The 20,821-nt window shown below is 42.0% G+C and overlaps 1 protein-coding gene across 1 annotated transcript in view; it reads left to right on the top strand.

Annotated features, from left to right (window-relative positions):
• DSCAM (DS cell adhesion molecule) overlaps positions 1 to 20,821 on the top strand; it is a 336,030-nt gene that overhangs the window by 183,698 nt on the left and 131,511 nt on the right. The window contains exons 4-10 of the mRNA XM_081859359.1: positions 5,926 to 6,072; positions 7,977 to 8,255; positions 10,781 to 11,056; positions 14,989 to 15,285; positions 16,138 to 16,413; positions 17,215 to 17,493; positions 19,827 to 19,946. Coding sequence (XP_081715485.1) covers positions 5,926 to 6,072; positions 7,977 to 8,255; positions 10,781 to 11,056; positions 14,989 to 15,285; positions 16,138 to 16,413; positions 17,215 to 17,493; positions 19,827 to 19,946 — 1,674 coding nt within the window. The remainder of the gene's footprint in view (positions 1 to 5,925; positions 6,073 to 7,976; positions 8,256 to 10,780; positions 11,057 to 14,988; positions 15,286 to 16,137; positions 16,414 to 17,214; positions 17,494 to 19,826; positions 19,947 to 20,821) is intronic.

The following is a 20,821-nucleotide window of genomic DNA, read 5'->3' as shown; positions in this document are numbered from 1 at the left end:
AACTCAGGCAGCCTGAGGTGCATCTGTTATATTTTGGTTAGTAGAGCCTTCAAACATCATAATATTTTCAGGACTGTTCGGTAGATGTCTGCTGTTACCTATGAGTTTCCAAGAGGCATAAATAATATACATTATTAAGAAATAATGTTCTTGTTAGATATCCTTCATCTGTTCATTTGTCAGACTTCTTCCCTGCTGACAAGAAAGAAAGAAAGAAAGAAAGAAAGAAAGAAAGAAGAGAAATCAGTGGTATTTTGCTCAGTTTTTGAACACATGTTGACGATATTTATGATTTTACTTTGCTATATCATCATCATCATCATCATCATCATCATCATCATCATTCACCTCATGATTCTGCATTAACAAGATGGGAATTCTTCCAAGCAGATGCACCGCTAGGCGCCAAGGGTGGTCTTGAACCCTTCTCCAGCATGATACTTCTCTAGGATTATGGAGCACCCAGCATCAGAGAGCTGGACCACCTACCGCCACCTGTGCCAAGGGATACCAAGGGCGGAATTCAGTGTTGCCCTGTTAGAACTGGGGTAAGCATTTCAGCTCACCCAAAGAAAAAATCTCTCCTCTCCCTTCATGCTGCTCTGAGGGTTCTCCTAGCCCACAGATCTGACATGAGGGAGAGTGGGAGCATGAGAGTGAGGAAAACCCTGTTGTGCTAGTGGGACTTTCAGCACTTGCTCCCGCTATCCCAACTATTTAGCTGAATCCATCCCTGTGTGCCTAAATTAAATTCCACATTGTAATTTTGAAGTGCAGATGGTATTGATCCAAGTAACCTTTTTCTCTTTTGTTTGATCCTTTTTGTAATTCAACAAGTAGGACATTTATGAACTTTATGCAGCTGATCCAAGGAATACCACCAAGGGGACATGCACAATATTAGCAGCTTAAAACTGTCATTGCTCCCAAATCATTTTCTATCTTTCTCCCTAAATAGTCAGACTTTGGTGCTGGTGTGCCTTCTGGAGTCCTATCATCCTGGTATTTTGTTCAAGCAGGTCTGTTTCAAAGCTTTTGGGTCTTCTGTGCATCCAGATGAAGAAAATATCAGCAATTTTGCTAGGAAATACCATCCTGAAAGTTAAAAGTGACAGGGACAGCTGATAAGAGTTTGAGAATGCAAGTGTTAACAGTTTGGCACCTGGCTAAAGGAACCATCTGTTCTTTTAATTTCTATCAACCTAATTTAGTTTGCTATAACATAAAACCATGAACTTTATTTCCTGCTAAGTGAAAATCAAATATGCTACTTTAAGCCTTCTGGAGGATAACCTCACCCATATTAAAAGAGGAACAGCATGACTGTCAAGGGGGGGGGAGCTCAGAGTTGGATAAGGAATACTTAACATCACAGTCTAAAGATATTCTCAGTTTTCATAAGTTTGATGTAATGTTCAAATGCTGTTTTAATAATAATCCGTGTGAACAATTGGACAGGACAGTACTGAACCAGAAATGCCCCCCCAAAAAACTTTATTACTTAGGCCTGTAAGATTTTATTTTAATTTTTGGTATTGCGCAAGCTAATGGATTGCATTAAAAACCTTGTATATGATCGCGTTGATTATTGATAATTTACTTGACTGCTGGGTAGCCATGTTAAGGCAGGACTTGCCAGTGCTATAGCTAAACTTAAATTTAAAAAGTTCACATGCGAGGTGAACTATATCTAGAAAGATATAATGAAAGTTAGTTGGACTCCTGATAATCCTGCTTTATTAGGGCCAGCCCTATCATTAGACAGTGTGAGGTGGCTGCCTTGGGTAGTAGGTGCTGGGGATGGAGAATAGCTGCAAGGCACTGGAGGGCAGAGCTGTATGTCCACCATGTGGCCTGTTCAGTGTCTGCTGCCCTTGGGGTGTGGGTGGGGATGGTGGTGGTCAAATTTGGATTGTTTTGGACATAGGCTACCTACCTCCTGTTTTTTTAGGGAAGCTTTTTTTCTGAGCAAATCCAATGTGGCTCACTCATTGGAAATGAAATGGCAGGCTGCTGTTAAAGATTCACAGGCCCAAGGCCCATCCGGGCATGCATAGCTAGCGGCAGAGTTCTTTGCATCTCAGGTGTTTCTACTGCACACAGCTAACATGATTCAGGGAATCCCTAGTGCTGGGAAGGCTCATAAAGTTCATCTGTTGTGCAACTCTTTCTCATCCTCCTTTACATGTTTTCCAAGATGTAGCTCCCGCTGCTGTGAGCTCCTCCACTTTCATTCTATGTGTGTAACTTCATACATCAAACATGCTACAAAGCTGGCAAATAAATCAACAAGGATCTTGTAGTTATCTGGAGCAATGATGAGCAGTTTTCACCCACTCCATCACCAAGTCTTTTGCCTCATATTTGTGCCATAGGATAACTGAAAGCAAATATATTGATGCCCCAAAGTGAACAAAGATTGGCATGCGGCAGGGAGTTTCCCATTTAAGAGCATTCAAGGCACATTCGAATGTGCATGCACACATTGCTGAGAACCCAGAAGTGGCATGGAATGGGGCAAAAATGGCCCTAAAAGAGCGCAAAAGGTGTAAAAATAGCACCTAGCAATTCCAGGAGCCTTTGCATTGGAGTTTGAGCAAGGAGGTTTGGAGGGATCGATTGTAGTGGAGTTTGCTGTATTTTTTTAAAAAGGGGTTTTAAGAGGGTGTTTGCAGGTTTTTTCAATGGTGTACCCAATATGCACGATTACGCTTCAGCATGCGGTGCCTCGGAACGTATCCCCGCCTAAATGGAGACTTGCCTGTAGACATCATAAGCATGCTGCACTTTAAAATAAAAATAAAAAATCCTGTGCATTGAGTCAGTTGTATGTGAGCCCGCTTTCTATATTGTTCACCTCTATAAAAGTTTTGGAGGGAACATACTGCTTTGTTTCCAATTTGTACATATCCCTTAGCTTCCTGCTGAAATCCTCCAACTTTTCATACCACAGATATTCTGTGCAGTTCCCAACACCTTGCTTTTGTTGCACTAGCATGTCATCACGCCCCTCCAGATGGAAATAATGTGGTAACACTGGGGAAAGCATTGCAGAGCAACTAATAAAGTGGAGTGATATGTGGATGATCCAGTGTACATTCACCACTAGTGCACTATTTTTGCGTCAATGACATGTTGCAGAACACCCATGCCCACACCCAAAGATCAGTCTGGTGAGGGCTTTACGTATGCATGCCTAAATGTGTTGGAATCCTTCCAAAATCAGATTTTTATAATAATAGTAATAAGAATAAAGATAACATTTGTGTGGACCCAAGTGGCAGAAGGCATGGAGGGATGGAAGAGCATTGGTTGATCAGTGGTAAGCAACTGGCAAGGGTTTGGTGTCTCTCAAAAGAGAAAGGAAGTTATGCAGGCTATGGAAACACCCTCTCCTATACCCAGTAGTGACTGGTGTGGTGGAACAGAGTCACCCACCCTGCCTAAAATCCTGGAGAGCCACTTCCACTCAGTGCAGACAGTACTGAGTTAGCTGAAGCAATAGTCTGACTCAATTTGCTATGTTTCTCCATTCATTACAACAATGTATGCTGGGGAAGGGAGGTCTTGCTGCCTCTCCCCCTTTTCAAACTCAACCCCTTCCCTTCTAATATTGGGGATGAAAGGAGGAGTGAGAAAGAGAGACATGAAGACTGCAGAAGCAGTAGGAAAGTGTATGGGGTGGCCTGTGTATGGTTGGGAATGCAAGGAAGGAAGAGTTTCCCCCCCTCCAGATCAGATTATATTCAAGCCAGGGAAGAACCTATGGCCATAATTCTTACCCTTTTATTGTCTGGGTGACTGCATACTCAATAATTCTTGTAAAATCAAGGTAAATCTAAACTGTGACATTTGGCGTGGTTTTTTTGCACAGCTGGTTGTTGGATAAGTTTGCCACATTCTCTTAATTGTTGCAAACAGCAAAAGAGGCAAATGAGCTTAGATTTCTCTAGGGACAAAAAAACCACAGCTTTGATTTTAAAGAGTTCTCATTTCGTATGTGATGCGGACAAGTTTAATAATAGATTTTGTTATAGCAAATCAAGAGTGATTAGATTAAATATGCTTAGAGAATAAAGCACTTTCCAAGATCAACAGGATAATAAATATTGTTTCTATCCATGCGGCTTTCCTAAATACTTTTTGAAGTACAGCACCCAAAATGTTCTGCACTTGGGTTTTGTCATACTTGACAAGCTGTCAGCTTTAATGAAAATGTTTTCTATCAGAAATTACATAGGTTTTCCCTTTCTATTTTTTCTGTCATCTTTTCTGTCTAGCATTTTATGTTTTAGCAGAGCTGGTTGTTCAAGCCTTATGTAAGTATGTAAAATCTGTTAAGAAAAATAAGGAAAGATGTGTGCAGTTCTAAACAATGCCTATTGGTAAGAATTGGATACTGTCAGATTTAACTATGACATGTGGCAATAGCTATTAATGTCTGGCTGACATCATTTTAACGAGGATAAGACAAAAAGGTTGATGTTGCATACAGAATGTAAAGGTTTTGTGCACCTTATTGGATGCTGAGATTCCTTGCAGAAATACTTCTCCAGGGTTCCCTAGGAAGAAGGATTGACTATTGGCAGACCAATCCAAAAAAGGTTGGGGATGAAGGACATGTGGCAATAATTGCAGGGACAGCTTATGTATGCTTCCCCTCTGTGGGCAGGGGTCCAGTGGGTGGGCTGTGTGGAAGATGGCTGGCAGGGGCTGGAACTAGACAGGGAGCAGAAGCAGTGCTGAAAGACAAATAGCCAAACAGGGCTTCTGTGGTGCAGATATACCATATAGGGCTGTAGTGGGTGTTCGCCGGTTTCAGTTTGGGGGCCAAAATGAGTGGTTTCAGGGAATGGATACAAAATATTCCTGGAAAAACAACAACCCTTAATTACAAGAACCTTTTTAAAATTCTGTTTCCAGCCATTGTTTCCTGTATCTGTGGCTAGTACTTTGCAGAAAGGGTGAAATTGTTCTTTGTCTACTTCTTGGATTAGTCAAATGGGCCATTTCAGACAATCAGAATGATCAGGGATCCTTGCATTAACCTATACACAGAGCCATGCCTGCATGGGGCTATTTTCTACAATTGGTGAATTCATTTGCAAAACTCTAGTTGTCATCCTGCCGTGGCTTTCTTCTTGAATTTTTCTACAGCTGTTTAACAGATGGGATGTGGGACTTGGATCTAGGAAAACCCAAGTTTAAACCTCCATTCAGTCACAAAACTCACTGGGTCACTTTGGGCCAGTCACTATATTTCCACAGTACTTAGGCTCATAGAGTGGTGGTTAGAATAATATTGGATAAATTCTATGTACGTTGCCCAATGTACATTGGAGAAAAGGCAGGATACAAATGTTACATAAAAGTTTAGTATCATTGGCTTCCCCCCCTCCTCGCATTCTGATTCCAAACTTTCTTTCTTTTTTTCATATAATGAGTCTGATGTGGTCTGATACAGCTTTATTATTCATATCATCATATGTAATTATGTATATCAGCCCATTTAATTATGATATATCTCATACTCAGGTTTAGTGCTAACATAAAATAATATGCTTTTATATTTTTCACTGGCTGACTCACATCTAATAAGTAATTTCATTCCACTCTTCCATTTTATTTAAAATATCTTTATACTCTCTGCGCTGCAGCAGTGATGAATACTGAATTAATTATATCTTTCTCGAGCGATTCCACAATATACTGTGCGTGTTGTTGTTGTTTTAAAGTGATATTTCTTTAGGAAGTGCCATTGAGTTAAAGATAGGTAGTGACACACCGACTGATCATTTATGAGTCTAATCATTGACAACAATGTGCATTTTGGGCGTTTGACAGGAAAATTTGCAGTTCTTCAGGGTAGGAGAGTCACAAAGCCTTTCTGATTTGTAAAACTCCACATATTCTTATGTCTTTCAGGATCTAGATTTCTCATCACATCCACGGGAGCCTTGTATATTATAGATGTACAGAATGAAGATGGATTGTATAACTACCGATGTATCACACGGCACAGATACACTGGAGAAACACGACAGAGCAACAGTGCTAGACTTTTTGTATCAGGTACGACATGACACTTGCTGAATGGGAAGTACTTCATTGTTTTGTGTCTGCCCGGGATCTAGCCTTTTGGGGAAATTTTTGCTTTTGTCTTTTAGACTGAGAAGTTGCTTGTCTAGCAGCTTGAAGGTAGAAATCCTTGGGGGATCCAGATCAGTTTAAGGTAGTGGTGGGAAACTACAGATCTCCTATCATCTCTAGCCATTGGCCATGCAGGCTTAAGGGTTTGCGAGTCCATCAACACCTGAAAGGCCACAGGTTTTCCACCCCTCATTTAACAGTTGCTGCTGTGCACTTCATTTGCCAAGGAACCCCCAAATGCCGGAGAAATGAAAAGGGTAGCAAAACAGTGGCAAAGGAGAAGTGGCAGCCTTGCTTAAAACAGGAACTGTGTGGCAAGTGGAGAGGCGAATTTTTGGAAAGAGTGATATACTGCATAGGTGGTCTCTACCATGCTGAGTTGAGTCCATTCTCAACAAACCAGAAAAGCTGTCAAAGTCAATAAAAGAGGGAAAAGTGCCTGTTCGTCTTAAAATAGCTGTTTATGATGTTATACACACAAACAATCTTCTGAAAAAGGAAGATCACACTCCTGCAATGAGGAGTACCTTAATGAGCTTTTGCAGTCTACTATGCCCCAAAGCAAGGTTTATCTTTGGACTGCATGTTTGACAGACTAGATCACAATCCCTTCCAATGAATTTGAGACTCTGGAATGAATTGATCCATTGTGTTTCCAAGGATGAATAGATAAATACAAGCTTCATTCTTAAGCAGGCATAGGCAAACTCGGCCCTCCAGATGTTTCGAGACTGCAATTCCCATCATCCCTGACCACTGGTCCTGTTAGCTAGGGATGATGGGAATTGTAGTCCCAAAACATCTGGAGGCCTGGGTTTGCTTATGCCTGTTCTTAAGGCAAATGAAACTAACCCTAAGACAGAACTGTGACATTATTTGGAGGGAGATCTATGGTCGGTGGATGAGGACTGTAACACTTTGTGCTAGTGGAAACCTTTTGCCTACAACATTTTGCTAACAACATTAATTTTGCTAACAACATTTCCTCCAGACTTTTGTTACCTAGTCTAGGGGGGGGAGACTGAACAATAAGATTTTATAGTTGTTCCCACCTCTACATCACTAGCTAGAAGGTCCACCATCCACAGTTAGTAGCCAGGTATCGTGGGCTCTCTCTGAACTCAGGTCAGGGGGTGGGCCAAAGGATGTGAAAATAAACCTGCTCCTTATTGTGAAGGCAGCCAGTTTCATGTGGCTCTACTGGGCTCCTAATCTCTCATGGAAATAACCCTTGTTATGCTGTTAAGCCAATGATTCCTAGCTTTTAATAGCACAGCAATGGGAGAGGAGACAAAGCAGGTGGCTGATTCCTCTAGAACAGAGGTCTTTAACCAGTCCAGTTCCAAGACCCGCCTTTGAATCCAAGGGTGCAACATAGGACCCACTTTAACTTTTTCATTTTTGATTTATACTTAACAGTGCTAGTATACATACTGCTCATCATTACTTCTAAATAAAAAGTAGGTTGGCAGTGTGGCAGGAGAAAGGCATGAGCATGTGGTTGGCCAGAAATGTGTACCTTGGGGGGAAAATAGCTTGTGCCTTTCTCCTGTGACATTGCAGCACTCATGGAAACTGATAAAATGAGCATCTCATCAGTAGAATGTGTCCTAGTTGGGAGATATATGCCTGGTAGGCCTAAGCTTGAATCCAACATGGCGGCATCAACTTTGCTGTGACCCACCTGGTGGAGCCTTGCGACCCACCTGTGGGTCCTCTACCCATTGGTTGTAAACCTATGCTCTAGAAGAAGAGGAATTTAGATGGTTCCTCATCTAAAATATTGTGGCCCTAAGAAACTACTTTCTTTCTTTTCTTTTCTTTAGACCCAGCAAACTCGGCTCCATCTATTTTGGATGGATTTGACCACCGTAAAGCCATGGCGGGACAGCGAGTGGAGCTGCCTTGCAAAGCATCTGGGCACCCAGCACCAAAGTATCGCTGGCTGAAGGACAATGTACCCTGGGAGCCTGACAGCCGGTTCCGGCCGACAGTGACAGGCCTGCTGATAGAAAACACGCGCTCCTCGGACTCAGGCAACTACGTGTGCGAGGTGTGGAATAATTACGGCACAGCCGAGGTGATAGGTCGCTTGCACGTAAAACGTAAGTGCGTCATAGAGTGCTGGAGTTTATCAGCTGGGAGTGCAGGAGGGGTGCTGTCGTGGCAAACACATGTGGCATGTTAGTTTTTGCTTAATAGGGAAAAATTAAACTATTGGGGAGCGGAGGCTTCTAACAGCATAATCCTATGATGAGTTAGTCAACTTCATTCCAGATAAGTGTGTATTGGAATGCAACCTTAATTCATAATTTACAAATGCAATCCATGTGGTTCTCTTTATAGTGAGGTCAGTGGGGAATTGCCATTTTATCTTTGGGTTATTTTGCTGGTCCACGGCAGCTATTATACCAGAAACAATAGTGGGAGGGGGCGAAGAAGGGGGAGAGAAAAGACAAATAAGAGAGCATTTCACTCTTCCTTGTTTGTCTTTTGCAAACTAGGTTTTCCTGGGTTTTTTCATCATTTTGTGGTCAAAATTTCATGGTTAAGAATGCATTAGAAATCTCCCCATAGGAATCAGTGGAAATCGCTCATTGTGTTAAGCACTCACCTAACAAATGAATTCCTGAGAACACATTGTGTTCAGATAGTGGGACCTGCTATCCAAGCCTCTTTGATGTCCATGCATAGACACAAGAATTGGTAGTGGAAGAACTCCTTGGCCCTAATGTTACCCCCTGCAATCCCCAGGACATCTGTCTATTGAGTGTGATAGTGCAAAAGGGAATCTTAGCTGAGAACATAAGCAATATTTCACACAATTGCGAACCCTGCATGCAAGTTGGCTCCGCCTTTGCACAAGTTATGCTTGTGTGCAGGTGCCCATGGGGTGTGAGCAAGGAGTGCAATGTCAGAGTTTGAAGCAGAAGACACAGTCTTGCTTTCTCCACATATTTAGCACTCTTCGTTAATGACCGCTCCCCACTTAAAACGGGGGGCGCACTTTGCGTGGACGCGTGCAGCCCTGGATCTGGAGTGGCCCCATCAGCATAGGCTTTGCCTTCCCTCAGGTGGGATACCTGGAGGTCCCCGCCTACCCCAGTGAGTTGTCCAATCCCACCTGGGGGAAGCATTGCCAGGGAAACCAGGCCAGGTAGGGGGAGGGATTACCTGCCCACACAATAGAGGGTGGATCTTTATTGGTAATCCTCACTTGGCTCCAGAGCTTCTCCCACCCTACCCACCCTCAGTTAATGTCTTCTTTTGCAGGTTAACTTTTCTTCATAGGTTTTGCAGGTTAACCTGTCTCCACAGGTATGCGGGCGCTGCTACGATAAGGTCGCTGTTAAAGGGCCGGAAAGGAATTTCCCTACATTGGCAGGTTTTGCCTTTCCCGTAGCAAAACGTCACAACTTTGGCGGTATCAGGCCTTGGGCGGAATCCTTTAGTCCATCTTCCTGTTTGTGGCGGCGATACCAGGGTTCCCCGTTAAAGGGGGTTTTGAAGGGAGGCTTTGGCCGTACGCCGAAAGGTCGTCATTGCTCTCCCCTGCGGCGGCGTAACGGGGGCGGCTATCTCTGCTTGAACATATGTTCTCCAGAGCCGGCCCATCCCCCCCACACACACACTGGATAACCCTGATGCTCCCTAGGTCCCCGTCTGGGGACTAGGGAGGGAGAACACCCAATGCCTGAGCCAAGGTCTACCCACATTTGAAATTTAATAAAGTTGTGGCCAATTTAATCCCATAGCACGTTGTCTAGAGTTGTTATTCCACATGACAGGGGGGACCACTCGGGATCTGGGGACTCCGCCTGTCCACGCAATGGCAACATTGAAAGAGGAGTTACACTGTAATGGACTATGCATGCTTTCCATTGCTTGTTGCTAGGGGTAGTATACTGATAACAGCTGAGAGTGAGAATTGCTTCATGCTTTACAAGGTAATCCTGTTTGTGGCAACTACTCTAGTGTTATACCCTGGCTTGTGCATTAAAGACCCAAACAGCAAAAATATTTAATTAACTGCTTGGAGATATGCACCAGGAGACTGTAGTGTGGAAGAAACACATTTTGTCTAACACTGTGCAACTCTTCCAACCAAACTTAAAATGGCTGCCACCATAATGTCTCTCCTGGTATCCCCCAGAAGTGCTCTGCTCAATGCACCTATTCACAGGATTCTTTAATTCCTGCTGTCATTAGGATTTCTCCTGAACAAAATTATCAGTGATTTCGGGTGCTGTCTCAGGTGCTTCCTCAAACTAATATCCTTTGTACTGCGAGCATCTTTTTCTAATAGATGCTTTGAAGTTAAGGTTCTGGAGTGGTAAAGGAAAGCATTCTGTACGTTTATGGGGGCATTCTTTACTACCCACTGCCAAGGAAGAGCCATATGGGAAGGGATCCCATTTCAAAATACTTTTTCCTTTTTTCTTTTTTCTTTTCCTTTTTTCTTTTCTTTTTTAACCCATGGGGCTCACAAAACCCTAGAGCTAGCTTCACGGAATACACCACTGACTACAGCTCACTGGATCACCTACCAATCTGTTTTCCACGCCATCTTTCTAATATGAACTCGCCTGTTTTTCCTAATTGCCTCTTTCCTTTCCTCTTGAATCTGTAGAGCCTCTAAAAGCCACTATCAGTCCACGGAAAGTGAAGAGCAGTGTTGGTAGCCAAGTGTCCTTGTCCTGCAGCGTGTCTGGAACAGAGGACCATGAACTCTTCTGGTACCGAAATGGTGAAATCATCAACACTGGGAACAACGTCAGGATCATTGGAATCAATCATGAAACACTTATTATGGATGGCATGGCCAAAAGCGATGGTGGGGCATACCAGTGCTTTGTACGCAAGGACAAGATGTCCGCTCAAGACTACGTTCAGGTGGTACTAGAAGGTCAGTCGTCTTCTGTTTTAGGGTGCCCTGTGTATTTTCAAAAACTCTATATAAAAATGTGCATTGTAGTGACAACCCAACTGATCACGTCTTGGAAGTAAATAGTTGCAGAAGTAGGTGGGGCTGATAGGTGCATCTGCTGAGAGCAAAGCCTGGACAAATTGGTGTCCAGAATTCAAGTGGTTTAGGGTGCATTCAAAAGTGGGGAAGAGTGTGTTATTTTTCCTAATTGTAATTCTAGAGTTTCTGTTAGGTTTTTAATATTCCTTTCACACTGCAGTACACATTGTGTTATGGAACGGTGGCTTTTCGACCAATGTACCAGCTCGATATCATTCATACTGCTGGGCATGGCATGAGACAGCAACAAACGCGATTGGGCAACGTTGCTACTCCCCTACCCTTTCTATTTCTCCATGAAAACAGCAGGGGGGGACTATGCTGGTATACCACCCCAGATTCTGTCACTTTACTCCCACAATTTTCCAGGTTAAGGGTCTGCAGATGGATTTTTTTCTGGAATCCAATAACAGAAATGAATGCTAAACACGCACCATATTTCATTAGTTTTCTGAAAGTGGCTTTTATGTCATGTGAAAGCTCGGATATAATGCAGAATTTAACAAAGAAATGGCAGGGAAATGGAATGAACTGCCAAGTGAATGCAGCCATAGTAACCATTGTTAAAATCATTCTTAAACTGTGCCATGCTTTCTGTCTAATTTTGAGTACTTAGGCTTGTTTTCAAGGCTGTAGATGAAAAGCCGGAATAGTTTTCTGGGCAGAGGTGCAGAATGAGCATGTTTACATATTTATTTCTTGCATCTCAGTTTTGCGTTTAAGTGGCTTATAGGGCAGCAGGGTAGGCAGAGAAGCACCTTCCTCACTGACTCGGTGCTTGAAACCAAATGGAAAGTCACATTCAGCAAATGAGTGTCATTGAGAATGGAAGGGGGAGGATGAGAACTGAGAACTGTGACACTGGATGGCGACTACAGTGTGTGGGATTGTGTGGGAGCCAGCAGGTGTGGGATTGTGTGTGTCTATTGCATCACAGCTGGGCTAACAGCCAAATCCTATGTAAATACTCAGAAGCAAGTCTCATTGTGTTCGAAAAGACTTACTCCCAGGTAAGTGTGCATAGGACTGTTAGCTATATAGGGCAATGTGATACTTGGGATTTCAGTAGCATTGCGCTATAAGGTGCAGCTGCATTATTGACTTGCACCAATCAATCCCCTCGGGGGTGAGTCCAACCGCACTTCTTATTTTACCTTTTTAACTTCCCCATTTATGGGAAATATGTGATACCAGGGCCTGGCAGCGAGAGAATGAATAATATCCAGATGGCATAGATGAACTGTGATAGAAGCACATTCTGCTGTTTACATCATCTAGCCTGTACATTTGGTTCTGATGGGTACCAAAATAACAATATAGTGCCAATAGGATAAGCCAATAATGACTTCAGTGCGTACCATATCTCTCTCCAAATGTCGTGGTTGCCTTTGTCTTTTCCCTACTAAGTCCAGTACTGAGAAGGGAAGAGTCTCTCTGATCACACCCCTTTTCAAAAGCACCGTTGCCTTAAAGTCCAAGTAGGTTGCTTAGTAGTAAGAGCAACCCTGATAACAGTGATATTATGTGTTTATCATGTGGGCTTTGCCTACAAAGGTGGCAAATAAATAAAGTTTCTTTTATTCTTTTTTTAAAAAAGATACATATTTTTAAATGCATATGATACACTAGAACAGGACAATGGATGTAAGAATAAAATGTGAAAATTAGCTAATATCTTAGAAAATAAAGCCTTCAGTAGTGTTAAACTGAAGCACCAACAAAACCACAATAGCCTTGTGGTTACAAACAAACCTTATGAGTGCTAGAAATTCCCATGTTTTGTTATTTACATTTCACCCCCAACTTTTTTTCTTTGGTAGAACAAATGTCTATTGAAACAGTGGCAATCACAATATGTAACCGACACCTTGTTCCACATAATAATCAAGTGAAGAAAGTAATCAATTTGTCTAGAAAGTATGAGGCTACAGTGCAGCCCATGGCATGCCCACTATTTTTAGAGTAGTCAGAGAAAAAGAAAGGAAGAGATTACCTGCCTAGGCCTAGTTACCTCAGCAACCATCTCCTGTGACTAAGAGAGCCTAAGGAGCATATTGATCATCTATAATGATGTCGAGAGAGTGCTGGTTATCAGAGAACGACAGCAGGAATGATTTCAAAGACACTCAGGTCTCACTGGGAAAATAATGTCTACTTTCATCTGAAAAAAGCCTGTCACTGTTGTTGTTGTTTTTTAACCTTGCACTGGGGAGGGGTGCAGAGGTACAGACTGAGCATGTTCCCTGATTTATTTGTCGTGTGTCAGTTCCCATTCAGTATAAAGAGCCTGTTGGGTTTTTTGTTTTTGTTTTTGTCTTCTGAGAGATGACGGCGCTAATGCACAGAGAGAGGGTGGGAGGTGGTGGGTCTGTGTGTGTTTGTGTGTGCACACCCACACACCAAGGAGTCGGGCATAAACACTTTTTGCTCTACTGCCTCACTTCTTCAAATAGGATTAGAATCAAGCAAGAGAGGGAAAGAAAGCAGGTGAATGGCTCAGCATCTGACCCTGTTGGAATATTTTCCTGTTTTAGTCTGCAGAAAATATGCAAGTCCTGAAGTCGCCTGTGGATCATGGTGCAGAGCAGATGAAGATGATGACGATTTTCATTTCCATACTGCTTTATATCTTTAAGGGGAAAAAATCTCAAAGCAATTTACAACACAATAAAACCTCACATGAAACAATCGAGAATAAAATATTACTGGAGAAAATACAATCAAAGCAACATAGTTAACAAGAAACTAAAAGATTATCTTAAATATTTCAAGATAAAACATTACGATAAAGGTCAACTGCAGAATGTACATTTAATGCAACAGAGTTAACGAAAAAGAAAGTCAAATATAAAATGCACATTTAAAATAGCATAATTAACAAGAGAATAAAATATTACCATAAGCATAGAACATATCTGCTGCTGTTGCTGCCAGTCCTGCCCATAGTAGTTCATGGTGGGGTGGCTGTGGCTGTGGAAGCTCAGGCTCAATGACCTAGCTCTGCACTAAGAGGCAGCACTGCTACTCCACTCCACCCACCATTGTCCTGCTGTCGATATGTGACGCTTGCAGCTCACATGCTCCTTTTTACCTGGCAGGAGCTGTGGGTCTCTGCTCTTCAGCTTAGACAAAATGAAACAAGGGCTCAGAGCAATTAAAGCAGTCCATCAGTTAGCTGTAGGCCTGTGCATTCACAGAATGAGCAGAGAGTGCTTATGTATTCACAGAGCGCCTTGTGCTTGTCACGTTCCATGAAGGCTATGATTATTATTGATTAAGATTGACAACTTGTCTGGTTGTGTCAGTATGGAACATTTTGGCCTAGCACTTTTGGTACCTTTGACCATGGTCATATCCACACATATATTTAAAGCACTATGATACCACTTTAAACAATCATGGCTTTCCCCTAAAGAATCCCGGAAACTATAGTTTGTTGAGAGTGCTATTTAAGAACCACATTCTCCTCACAGAGCTATAATTCTGGAGTTCCTTGGGAAGAAGGATTGATTGCTAAACTATCTAGGAATAGCACTCCGCCATTTTGCTCCTGTTGCTATGCTGCAGTAAACTTTGGTTTGGCATTATGTGTCATCTGAACTTGAGCTTGATTGGTAGCATTGTCAGGTAACTGGAATGTGTGAAAGTGTGAAATTGTGGTGTCAGGGGAAATGTGGAGAGGCTTGGGAGAGAGAAGAAGGAGCAGAGCTATGCCTCTTTTTAGTAGTGATTTAAAAAACCCAAAATGCTTGGCACATGCATTTCCTTTATAGGCATCCCAGTTGACTTAGATTCTTTTTTCCACCCTGTAGATGGAACTCCCAAAATAATTTCTGCCTTCAGTGAGAAGGTGGTAAGTCCAGGAGAGGGTGTTTCCTTAATGTGCAATGTGAAGGGAACACCTCTTCCTACAATCACATGGACATTAGATGAAGATCCCATAATTAAAGATGGCAACCACCGGATCAGCCAGATCATCACTTCTGAGGGAAATGTGGTCAGCTACCTGAATATCTCCAGTACTCAGGTCCGAGATGGCGGGGTCTATCGTTGTACTGCCAACAACTCTGCTGGAGTCGTCCTGTACCAGGCTCGAATAAACGTAAGAGGTGCTTGTCAAATCAGCTCCTCCAAAAACAACAAACAAATTCAACTCATTGTAGTAAAGGAGAAGATGACTGCATGCTATGAGCTTTGCCATGGAATGCTTAAAAATGACTTCTTTAATGCTGTTTCCATTTTTCTCTGCAATCTCATGTAGAAACTAATATATTACTAATATATCACTCTGACTGTAATCCTAAGCACTCTCCTTCCTCAGAATAAGTACCACAGAGGAGGCTTATTTCTGAATACAAATGCGTAGGATTGCACTATCAATATAATATAAAACTGTCTCCCTGTACTAATCAATTCAGCTAATATTTTTCAATGTGTTTTCAAATTTTTGTTTGTTTTTGTTTTGCTTGCATGTCTTTTTCTTCCTTTGGAGATCCCACATTTGCTGTCGCTATCTATGTATATAAGACATTTTGGTTTATTTCTATGTGGCATAATGCCGATTACTCTGCATAAATCAAAGTGAGCATTAAGCTGTTTGATGATCTCAAAAATTCTAGACTACTGGTTCAGCTTTGTTTTTTCTTCCCCTCCTATATCTGACATTAATTAAATCTTCACCAGCCTTTAATTTGTAATTGAGCTCAGATTTTTATCATGTGTGTATTCCAGGGATGCAGGCACGTAGCAGAAGAGTTAATTAGTGTGCCTGCTGTAGGGCTAGAAAAACTAAAAAGCACCAAACGATTAGGAAGACCCCTTAAGTGGCTCTTTGAAGTAAAAACTGTCACAGGCTGTGATTTCCGGTATCTAAAAGAATTGTATATTTAGAAGAAATTAATATTTCCTCTGCTTAAATACAGCCTTAAATTATTTTCAAGAGTTTCCTTTTACCTTTACAGGGCCAGCAAGCATCCGACCAATGAAAAACATTACAGCAATAGCCGGGCGGGATACCTTCATTCACTGCCGTGTCATTGGTTATCCATACTACTCAATCAAATGGTACAAGAATTCTAACCTGCTCCCTTTTAACCATCGCCAAGTAGCGTTTGAAAACAACGGAACTTTGAAGCTCTCCGATGTGCAGAAGGAAGTGGATGAGGGCGAATACACATGCAATGTTCTCGTTCAGCCCCAGCTGTCCACCAGCCAGAGTGTGCATGTGACAGTAAAAGGTAAAGGAAAGTCATACTTGCAGAATCGGGAGCCAAGAATTGTGTTTGGTCTGGCTTAACACATTTCAGTGAGTGTGAAGCATCCCACTCTTGTCTACAAAAACACCAACACATAAGAGCTCATATCAGTTGGCGTCTCCTCAGATATTATTCTAGTTTCCCACCAACAATTTCCATTCATAACCACCTTTAAAAGCACCAGCTGCAGAAGCTTTGCTCAAATGCTGCTGTGTCTGGGAACCCGTTGTGTTACATATCACATCGTGGAAGTAGATGACTGAGGAGAAGCCAAGCCATGTTGCATGTAGGTTCCTCAGGCCTTGTTAGCTAGCCCTTCAGATTCTGAGCTCAGTCATGACTGCGAAAGCTTCACATTCCAATATAGAAGCAGTGCAGTTTAAAGAGTCATTCCTTGCATTCCTATGCATGTCTAATTGAGTTCAATAGGGACTTGCTCACAGATGGGTGTGCATAGGGTTGCAGCAGTTTTAGCAATTCCACCATTGCCTTAAACCCAAATCTATTTAAAACTGAGCGTTTTCTGGAGAACTTCAGGGAGAAACAAAAGGTATGAAATCACTGATTTGGAAAACATCAGCATTTTATGGCTAATCACCTTAATATTAGGCATTTGGGAATGAATTATTTTATAAAAAATGGTATACTAAAACCTTCTTATTATCCTGTATTACATTACATGCCAGCTGTCTAGTTTGTGATCACTTTACTTCACAACATTTTCAAAAATGTGAACACACTCGCAGTTCTTTAATGAATAGCATTTTCTTCTTTTTGTTTCAGTACCACCTTTCATCCAGCCCTTTGAGTTCCCAAGGTTCTCCATTGGACAGCGAGTCTTCATTCCATGTGTTGTGGTCTCAGGGGATTTGCCAATCACAATCACCTGGCAGAAGGATGGTAGACCAATCCCAGCCAGTCTTGGGGTGACCATTGACAACATTGACTTCACCAGCTCCTTAAGGATTTCTAATCTTTCCCTCATGCACAATGGGAATTATACCTGTATAGCTCGAAATGATGCAGCAGCTGTGGAGCACCAAAGCCAATTAATTGTGAGAGGTAAGGTGATGTAATTAATCTGAGTGGTGACAATTAGATAGAAGTCAACAGTATTTTCCAATAACAGTTGTCTGATGGGACATACAAGTTTGAAAGATATGAGGAGGCCTGCTGGGTCAGGTCAAAGGCCCATTTACTTCAGCATCCTGCTTTTACAGTGGTCAACCAGATGCCAATGGGAAGCCTGCAAGCAGGAACTTAGTGCAACAGTACTCATCCTGCTTGTGGCTCCCAGAAACTTTGAATATATTAGAATCTCTCCTCTCTTGTTAGAGAACAAACACCACAATAAGGTGGGTTTTTTGGGGTTTTTTTAAAGAAGCCTCAGAAGGCTTTTTATTCTGTGTGAAAGTGTTGCATGGAAACCTAACCAACAATCTAGAAATGTTTTCAGGTACAGCTGGAAACCACATAATTTAATATATGGAAGTATTTGAAGTGCTGCTTCTTGGGTTCAATACATTACTGTGGTTAGATCATTTCCCACTGTGCCAATTATTCACTTTTGATCTGGAGATCTGAATTATGTTCTGCTATTGGGGGAATATTTTCATTTTGCTTGGTGTTTTAAGAATACCATCACAATTGTTCAAATACTGAGCTTGTGTCTGCATGATTATGGTTTGATGTGTTAGTTCTTTGGTGTTCATCAACTGACAGCCTATGAGCCAAAACAAGTTCACTAACCAAGACCATTGGTTCCTGAGTAAAGCTGTTTAATGGCAATATTATTGGGGGGGGGGTATTGCTTTGCTTTTGCTTTTGTTTTTATTATGTATTTTGTGTTTCTCTTTTGTATTTTTATGTTGTGAACTTGCCTGAGATTTTTGGGTGAAGAGCAGTATGCAAGTTAGTTTAATATAAATAAATAAAAAGAACAATTTTTTAAAAATCCCCTTAGGTCTCAGGTTAATTTTCTTTAAAACACAGTGCAAAGTGCCAGCTGTCTTAAATGGGAGAATCTAGCAACCACACCCGGTCAACTTCCTCTCTGTGCCATTGGGGCATTTTGCCTGATGAAGTTGTGGTTGGCTTCTTCTCTGTGGCACTTAGGTGACACCCGTCCAGCTGGTCACAGATCAGCACTGCCTCTGGTAGTCTCATAGCCCAGGATCTTGATCCCTCTCAGTCAAAGGAGAGTGCCAAAGACTACAAGGACAGAGAAAGCAACTCCCTAGAAAACAGTTTCCATAGTGGTTGCCCCACTTAGAAGCTTCTGTGGTGAAAGAGCCCCAGCAGATAGCGATACCTTAATTCTAGCTCTGGAGGAGATAGCTTTGCTTTCCTCCTTGGACATAGACGACTCCTTCCCTGAACTACCTGCAGTCCCAGATAGCTTTGCTCTTCCACCATACCCACGGACTGCAAGTAACATTTCAACCCTGGCGGGGTTACCACCTGTGTACTAGAATGCAGGTTTTCTAGTTTTAATATTGCAGCAAGTACACATTGAACTGCAGATTTTAGGCTGGGCTAAATAGCCTTCTTCATATAGGCAAGGAGAGGTTTGAATCAACCCTTTATGCTGCTCGCTACAGAGCTAAGCAGTCATGTGGTCACTCCATTGCTTGCTCAGCTCACCTGTCAGCACATGATGAATTGCATTTAATTTGCAAAACTGTTAGTATGCTGACAATCGAGCTGAGCTGGTGATGGAGTAATCAAACAACTGGTTTGCCATGCAGTCAGCTTGGCTCAACCCACAGATTGCTGGACATGGACATTTATATGAATCAGCCTGCACTTTAGCCCCTAGCAGACATTATGAGGAAGGGTGCGGGGAGAGGCAAAAATGAATAAATTTCAGAATGATCAAGTTGCATAATCTAGGGTATGCTGAAGGAAACCATCCTGTAAATCTATATGAACTCATCAACAGAGACAGGGTAAAATCCTTCTCTGGCTGCTTTCGCTATTGTTGACCACAGTAGTCTATTGGAGTGATTCTGTGGTTTGTGGATGGGCAATCAGGGGCATTATCAGGAAATAGCATTGGAAGCTTCTCATTCAGTCCTATGTTAATAGCGCTATGGGGTCCCACAGTCTTGGCTTCCATGTTGTATAATATGTATACGAAACTGCTGGGGAAGTGGAATGTGGTGCCACTGATATGCAGGTGCTACCCAGCTCCATTCCATCTGAATTAGGATGGGTAGCCTATGTAAGCTGTAACAAGTACTCATTTTGCCATTCCCAAAAGTTACTCAGTGAGCTTTAAAGTCATCTGCATCTCTTGCATGCACTTTAAGTTCTTGAAAAAGACTTTATCATTAGTAGAACATTCTTTCTGGCTTTGCAAATCACTTCTTTCTTTTCTTTTTGTTCCCCTCCAGTTCCTCCCAGATTTGTGGTTCAGCCAAGTGATCAAGATGGGATTTATGGAAAAGCTGTGATCCTCAACTGCTCTGCAGAAGGCTACCCTGTCCCCACAATTGTCTGGAAGTATTCCAAAGGTATTTCCCCACACTGATAATATGCCATTCCCCCCCCCCATGTATAACACGCCCCTGTGTATAAGATGACCCCTATTTTGGGGGAATCCAAATTAAGGAAATGGGGGAATTGCCCCAATCACTTCTGAAAGTCTCCTACTCACAGCTGCCACCAATCGCCTGTCCCCCTCACTGATACCCATGTATAAGACGACCCCCAATTTTTAACATTGTATTATACTAAAAAAAAACCCAATTTTATACACAGAAAATTACAGTACAATAATTGAAAAATCTGAAGTGCTTTATTTCAGTTAACATGTTTACGGTAGTTTACAGAAGGGATTAATACCTCTATGTGCCCGGTATAATTACCACATTTAAAAGAATACATCTCTTCAGAAAGATGTTGGTGATGCTGGTGGCCAAAAGTCAGCAATTTCCTTGCTTGCATACGGTCTGAAAGGGAACAGCCAGTCCTAATTACTGTATCACAAACAGCTTTTGAAACTACCCTCCATTTCAAAAAGAAATTGTCATGTAATGGGCAGGTATGGTTGCTGTTTGAAGGAGGGGACACTGCAAGTCCAAACACCTCTTGGCCTTCTTACACTTTTTAATAGTTCTTTGCATGCTGATTATTATCCCTTACTAATTTTTTAATAGGGCACCACTTTGGAGTTCACCTTGATAAATATCTTAGCCATACTTGGTAGTCCCCAGTAATGCGTATATTATGTTATCTGTTTCTGATTTCCCTCTCTCCATTTCCCATTATTGGTTGACCAGATACAGTGTTCTTAGATCCTTGATGTGAAGTCCAGTATTTTTGTTCTGATTTTCAGTATCCATCCTTGGTACCAACTGAACTGATTATTATTTTTTTAATGGAAGAA

Source organism: Podarcis erhardii (assembly GCF_964252035.2).
Source record: "Podarcis erhardii genome assembly, chromosome: 4".
Taxonomy (NCBI): domain Eukaryota; kingdom Metazoa; phylum Chordata; class Lepidosauria; order Squamata; family Lacertidae; genus Podarcis; species Podarcis erhardii.
This window is presented reverse-complemented; position numbering and strand designations above follow the sequence as displayed.